This window comes from Mirounga leonina, unplaced genomic scaffold, assembly GCF_011800145.1.
Source record: "Mirounga leonina isolate KUSES-001 unplaced genomic scaffold, KU_Mleo_1.0 Mir_93, whole genome shotgun sequence".
In the NCBI taxonomy this organism is placed as follows: Eukaryota; Metazoa; Chordata; class Mammalia; order Carnivora; family Phocidae; genus Mirounga; species Mirounga leonina.
Genome location: NW_023270854.1, coordinates 26,226,000 through 26,232,741, shown reverse-complemented (window position 1 = coordinate 26,232,741; position 6,742 = coordinate 26,226,000). Strand labels below are relative to the sequence as shown.

Genomic DNA, 6,742 nt, shown 5'->3' with positions numbered 1-6,742 from the left:
GGTCACCCAGTTTCCCGTCCTCCTGCAGCAGCCTGGAGGAGTTCAGGGCGAGTGGGAAAGAGGCCGGCGCGGCCGGTGCGCGATCCCGGCTGCTCCCCTTCTCTGACAGCCCTCGGCCCTGGAGGTACCGGCCGCCCCCGACTAAGGGGTCCCCTAGCAGGACCCCCGTCTCCTCGTCTTCCTCCTCCTCGTCGTCAGGGTCTCGACCTTCCCCCTCCTCTTCTTCGCCCTCGGGAGGTTTGTGGCCCTCCACGTCCACCTCCTGCTCTTCTTCCTCGTCATCCTCGTCCTCGGAGCTGTCCTCGCTGGGGTAGCTGCAGCTGGTGCCCCCGGGGGACAGAAGGCCTCGGTGGTGCGGCTGCAGGGCCAGCGGGGGCGGCGGGGGCGGCGGCGGGGCGGGGTGGTGGCGCTCAGAACCCGGCTCGTCGGGCTGCGGGGGCAGTAGCAGCAACGGTGACGGCGGCTGCGGGGGATGATGGTGATGGTGGTGGTGCGGGTGGTGATGGTGGTGGTGGTGATGCGCTTGGGCCGAGTGTGGCGCTCCCGCTGACGCCCCGTGCAGCTTGGCCAGGCTCTCTGCGTCGTCCTTGCCGCCCACCGGCCGGAAGGCGCTCGAATGGTGGTAGCTGCCTCCGCCCGCCTTGCGCCCCTCCAGGAGGTGCGGATGGTGGGGTGCGGGCACTCGGGCTCCCGCGGGGCCCGCTCCAGGGGCCGCGGCCCCTGCACCGGACACGGCGCCGGGGTCGGCTGGCGGCGTGGAGCCCGCGCTGCAGTCCCCGCCGCTGCCGCCCGGGGGCGACTCGAAGAGCGTGTCGCGGGCGCCCGCGCCCCCAGCAGGAGGCGGAGGGCCGGAGCCCGGGCCGTTGGCTACCACCGGAGGGGGCTGACCCGGCGGGGGCGCAGCTTCTGCGCTCCCACCCGAGCCGCCGGGCTCGGCCAGGTCCAGGAAGGCCTGGCGCAGCAGGGCCGGGCTTTCTCCAAGCGCGCAGCCGAGCGCCGAGGGCGGCTGGGGCGGGGGCTGTAGGTAGGTGGGCACCGGAAGCCCGCCTGGGGTCCGCGGAGGCCAGAACATGCAGAAGGGCGGGTAGAAAGCGTCCTTGCGGCCCGCGGGCCAGAAGAGGCCGGACAGGCCGGCCTTGGGCGCCGCGCCCGCACCGCCCGCGCCCCCCAGGGCCTCGGCCGCGGCGCCCGCGTCCTCCTTCTTGTGGCACAAGCCGAAGGCGGCGGCTGCGGCCGGGAAGGTGTAAGGATGCGGGAAGAGCCCCCCGCAGCCGGGGAACTTCTGCAGCACTCCCCCGAAAGAGCCCTTGCTGGGCACCGGAATGACCGGGTAGCTGCGCGGGCCTTTGGCGCCAGCCGCCGCGCCCGCGCCCGCGCCGGCGCCAACGCCGGTCACGCAGCCGCCCCCGGCGCCGCCCCCTCCCGCCCCGGCGCCGCCCGAGGCCGCGGCCACCGAGAGGCTGGCGGCGGCGGCGGAAAGGCTGGCGGCGGCCACGACGGCCGCCTCCTGCAGCGAGTCGTCGTCGTCGTCGAAGCGCGGCCGCTTGTGATGGGCGTGGGGCGCGCCCGCCAGCTCGGCCAGGGGTGGCGGCGGCGGCGGCGGCGGGGGCGCCCCCAGCAGGTGCGGACCCAGTAGTCCTCCGCCTCCAGCCACCGCAGCTGCCGCTGCCACGGCGGCAGCCTTGACCGAGCTGAGCGGGTGGCAGGCGGGGTGCGCGCCCGGCTGGGGCAGCGCGCGCTTTCGGCTACCGCCGTTGAACATGGCCTTGACATCCTCCCAGGCGAAGACTAGCTCGTCCTGGGGACTCTTGTCAGTGAGCTTGAGATGACGGCGCCACGAGTTGAAGTTGGCTGCGTCCGGCTGCGTGTACTTGGCGTCGGGCGTACGGTGCGAGTGGAAGATGAACTTGTTGGGTGAGAAGTACATGTTGCAGTAGCTGCATTTGATGCACTTGGCGCGGGAGCTGTTGTAACGCGCGGGGATGAAGCTACCGCGGCAGCCCCAGGCGCACTCATGAGACACGTCGAAGGCGAAGTTGTCGGGCAGCTTGGGCGGCCTGTTTTCGCCTAGGAACGACTTGCACAAGCGCTCGGCCTCACGCTTGGTGATCATGCCGCAGCGGCGCGATGAGATGGGCATGGCCCCGGCGCGCCGCAGGATCTCCAGCTGCACCGGCGTGCACTGCACGCACGTGATGCCCAGCGCCACACGACGGTTGTGGATCTCGTTGTAACTGAAGTTCTTGAGGAGAGTGTTGGAGATCTGTGCCAGGCACAGGCGCTCTTGCCCGTCGATCACCAACGACACGATGGGAATGCCGTAGAGGATCACCTGGCCCACCTGGTTGGGTTTGAGGTTGGCGTGGCCCGGCCGCGGCTGGCTCAGCGCGTCGGGCTGGAAGGCGCTCGACGGCGATGCCAGCAGGATGTCGTTGGGCCCCGGCAGCGGGCTGGAAGCCATTTCCTCCGCCGCGGAAGCCCGGGCCGAGCCCTCCGGGTCTGTCTTGGAGACTGGAATGGAAAGGAGAAAGCGTTGACTAGAGCCTTTTCAGTCTTGAAACAGAGGGGTGGGTTGAGCCGCTAACTAAAGAATTATAATAACCCCCTAGCTCTGGCTAAGTAAGACATGATTAGCGCTGGGCAAAGGGACCAAGTTTCAGACACAGAAGTCATCTCTCTTAGTTGTCTTCAAGGTTGCCCTTTGGAAATGCAGGGATTGGGAAGTACTTTTCTTCTATTCTAAACATCCAAAGTAAGTTAACTGTGTTTTTAAAAAACGCAATCAATTTCTAAGAAACTCAGAAACTTACCCTCGATTTATAGAAGCTGTTAGAATGAAACGGCATGCCCGCTAGAAATTAGGAAGTAATGATGACAGTTGTAACTATTACAAAGTATAAAAATTATGGAAAACTGGGGGGGGGGTGATCATTGAAACCCAAATTTAAAAAGAGAGACCATTTACGTTTGCTTAGAAATAGATTGATTTTGGTTAAGAAAAACAAACCCAAACCTTTTAAAAAGTGATTTTTGTGGCATTTGTGGTTTCCTTGGGAGGAAATGCGCTACTGGTTGAGACACAACTTATTAAAGCAAAACGAAATCCCTCCTCCCCCATCTTTGCCATTAGATATTTTGATACTGTAATTAGAATTTTTTTTGAAAGATGGGAAAATGTACAAAGCCATATGCACGATTGCACTAAAATAGGCCGTCTTACTCTCAGTCTTTCAAAAGCCACTTGCTGAACTCAGTGGTTCTGGTTCCAGAGACACGTAGTTTAAGAGGATGAAGTTGTAGATGTGTAGGCATTTAAAAACTGTTTTCTGTCATTTCCATGACAATGAGCAAATAAGTACAGGCAAGTTTGTGAAAGCCCAGAAACTGTGTAAAGAAACTAACAATTCGTGGTGATCATTAGTGGCGGGCTTTAAAAGGCCAGTTTAGTTGTGAGATGAACCACTTTCTGTGACACTTCTTTTTCTGATCTATGTAGATATCTCAGTATCTATAAGGGGGAAAAGATGACCCACGGTTTAGATAATTCGTGGACCAGGTAATGTGTGGGAGTGTTGAAAGCAGAAGCTCAGGGTTGGGCCTGCAGTAAAATGTCTATCATCTTCAGTCATTGGGATACCATAATAGGGGGAAATATTCAGTAAATTGAAAACACACAAAAAGCAAGCGGAAGAAATCTTTGTGATAAACGCTGCTAAGTCAAACCAACAAAGTTGTTCATTCCCTAGGAAGACAGACAGTGACCCTTCCACAGCTACATGTCAGGTGGGGTGTGGCTGCTACCACTACCCTTTGCCCTGGTAAATCACTGATGGCCAGAAGCATCGCCACTCTTGGCCAAGTACACTGGAGTTTGCTATTACAGCGATTTCAGAGGATATACTATCCTACCCTTTCACCCAAATCGTCATGTCCTTGCCCTCTCTGGCCCCCTGGGACATCTATCCCTATGCCTTTGCCCTGCTGCCCCCTGGATCCTCAGCTCTCATTACCTTCTGCAGCCTCCAGGAAGGTTGAACAAACCTCGACGCGATCAAACGAGACGAGAGCCTGGCTTATCACTTCGGATGGATCAGAGACAATATTTCCAGGGGACAGGGCGTTAAATGGCAGTTCATGGCACAGCGATAACTGGGCCCAACATAACCGGCCAGCTTCGCCCAATGGTCCTTCAATGCTCATTTCCCTCCCAAACAGGATTCTTAGGATTTTATTTAGCAACAGTGAGCAAGTTTTAATCAAATGAGGATTCTTAGGATTTTAATAAGACCCTGGGATAACGGGAGCCCTGGCGGCGGAGCAGCGGCGCTCCGCGGGCCCGGCCCTGGCGGAGAGCTGACTTTACGTCCGAGACCCGCAGCCTTAGTAGCCGTAGACTGAGCAGGGTGTCTCCTCCTGGGTGTCTTCCACTGTCACCCCAAACCCTCCCAGAAACTCCTGTCAGAGCAGAAACACAAATAAGAGGGTTGAGGCTGTGTTTTTTTTAAAAGCGAGTGAGGGGAGAAGAGACAAAAGTTAGTTGACCTGAGAAGGGAAGCTGGCGAACTTCCCTGTCCGACTCAGGAGCCAGCGACCCCCAACTTAACTCCCCTGGCTCCCAGACCAGTCGCCACGACAGCCCGCCGCCGCCCCTCAGCCTAACCCGGAAAACCCCGCCGCAGGGACGCCCAACTGTGTGCCGAGGCAGGGCCGGCGGGTTCAGCAGTACCTGGTAACCCCTAGGTGTCTTTACGCGCGTGGCTGCCGGCCCATCTTCCGAGGGCGCTCGGAGGCGAAGCATCCAAGCGGGTCCTCGAATCCAGCGGGCGGGACTCCGGAGGGCTCCGCGTGAAGATCCTGGCGCTCGTCGGCGCTAATGGCGCTCGAACCCGGGCCCGGGGAGAACGACAGCCTGAATTGTGGCGGGGCGTCCCCTCGACCGCAGAAAGTGTGGGCGCGCGGAAACCCGCGGCAGGCGAGCCCCAGGTGGAGCGCAGTCTGACAGCGCCTTTCTCTATCTCTGAACTCCTGTCGGACCGAGGGGACGCCACCCAGCGGGCAAGGTGACGTCACCGTCTCCCTGACACTCCACATTAAAGGGCTGGCACGTTCCAGGGAGGGAGGGGGGAGGGAAAGCGAGAGCGAGCAACATCGAGATCCTTTCTCAGCAGGCAAGAAAGCTAACACCCAACCACCCCGCAATTGACAACAACCTCTCCAACCCCAGAGCGAAAAACGCAGGAATAGTGCTGTAGTCGCAGATCTGATTTAGGAGTGAGAAGTCGAATAGTCTGCGTGCATCCTAGGGACATGGATCCCGGAGGCCCCGGATTGTAGAAGGACGCCTCTAAATCGACTGTATCCCTGCCCGTTGCTGTCCCCTCCCCTTATTTCTCTGAGCCACCCTCCTTCGTGAATGATCCCTCTGGTACATGGTGCAAACCAGTAGCCTCGCTGTGCCTCCAAAGACAGAGGAACCACAGTCAGCTGGAGAATAGATTAACTTCACCTCGTCTGAAACACTGTGAAATGAGAAAAAAGGGAGAAGTTTCTGCATGGGGTTCCCAGTCTAGAAACTTGGAAGCATGAAGAGTGTCCTTGCTTTCGAATATACCTTTGCTTTTTAGGGCAAGATACAGAAAGTCATTGCAACATTCTCTATTTTAGAAAGTGTACAGTTAAGTAAGGACCCCAGTGAGTGTGTGTGTGCACTCATCTATCAACTTCATTCAGAATAGTTCTCTAACCCACTTTATAAGACCCATGCAGACCACCTCAGCACAAGGAAAAGGTGAGTCAGGAAAGCAGGGAGGCCCTCAAACCTGAACCACCCTTGAGCAAGTTGCCAATTCTCTGAGAAAAGTAAATTCCTCCGGGAACTATGTAGGAGCATACATAAAATAAAATAAAATAAAATAAAATAAAATAAAATAAAATAAAATAAAATAAAATAAAAGGCAGCTGGGATGAGAAAGAACCATTCCCCACAGCTTCCCGAAGGTGATGCATAACCTAAGATATAGTGAAGTGTCAGTATATTGCCTCCTAATTGATCAGCTGTCAGGAGTCAAAATGACTAACCCTAGTTTATCAAAAAGGAAAAAAGCTATCTATTTGGAAGACATTCTAAGAAGGATACTGGCAGGGGTTGGGATTGGGGATCCTTTAGTTTTTCCTTTAGTATCATAGCTGAATTTTCAATTGCTGCCTGGTAAACACACAGGCTCAGAACTGGACAGTCACATTGTGGAAGTCATCAGGCAACTTCCACTAGCCAGGAAGCCCAACCAGACTCCATCATAGAGCATTAACAATGAACCACCACTAAGTACAGAAGGGAAAATGTGCAATTTTAACACTTCATCAAAAGTCAAGAAAACCAAGGAGAGTGGATCAAACAGAAAAGTGAGGGATATACGATTTGTGGCTGTCTTAAATCAAAACGCCAAGAACCAGTTTTAGAGCTGTGGAAATTGTGACTTTTTGGGGACATAAATTTCAAATGTCAGTGCAATAACTTTTTGCCCATTTCTTAGTTTCTAAATGCATTAGCTGCACAAATTAGGCTCCGTCCAAAGGGGCTGAAGTCACTGAAGTGCTCCCTCCCAAGCGCTTGCCTCCCAAACCTCCCAGCCTAAAAAAAAAAAAAAAAAAAGGAAAACTCACGTTCTGTGCCTCCCCAGCCCGTTAGCCAAAAGAGCGTCATTGTCATTCACAAATCTCTTCCCTCCTAAGGCTGAAGGCC

The 6,742-nt window shown here is 56.4% G+C and overlaps 1 protein-coding gene across 1 annotated transcript in view; it reads right to left on the bottom strand.

The window, feature by feature from the left end:
- SKOR2 (SKI family transcriptional corepressor 2) overlaps window positions 1–2,461 on the bottom strand; it is a 34,504-nt gene extending 32,043 nt beyond the window's left edge. Inside the window, exon 1 of the mRNA XM_034996032.1 lies at window positions 1–2,461. This exon is cut by the window's left edge and continues 131 nt beyond it. Within this exon, the coding sequence (XP_034851923.1) occupies window positions 1–2,461 (2,461 nt within the window).
- Window positions 2,462–6,742: the final 4,281 nt, after the last annotated feature.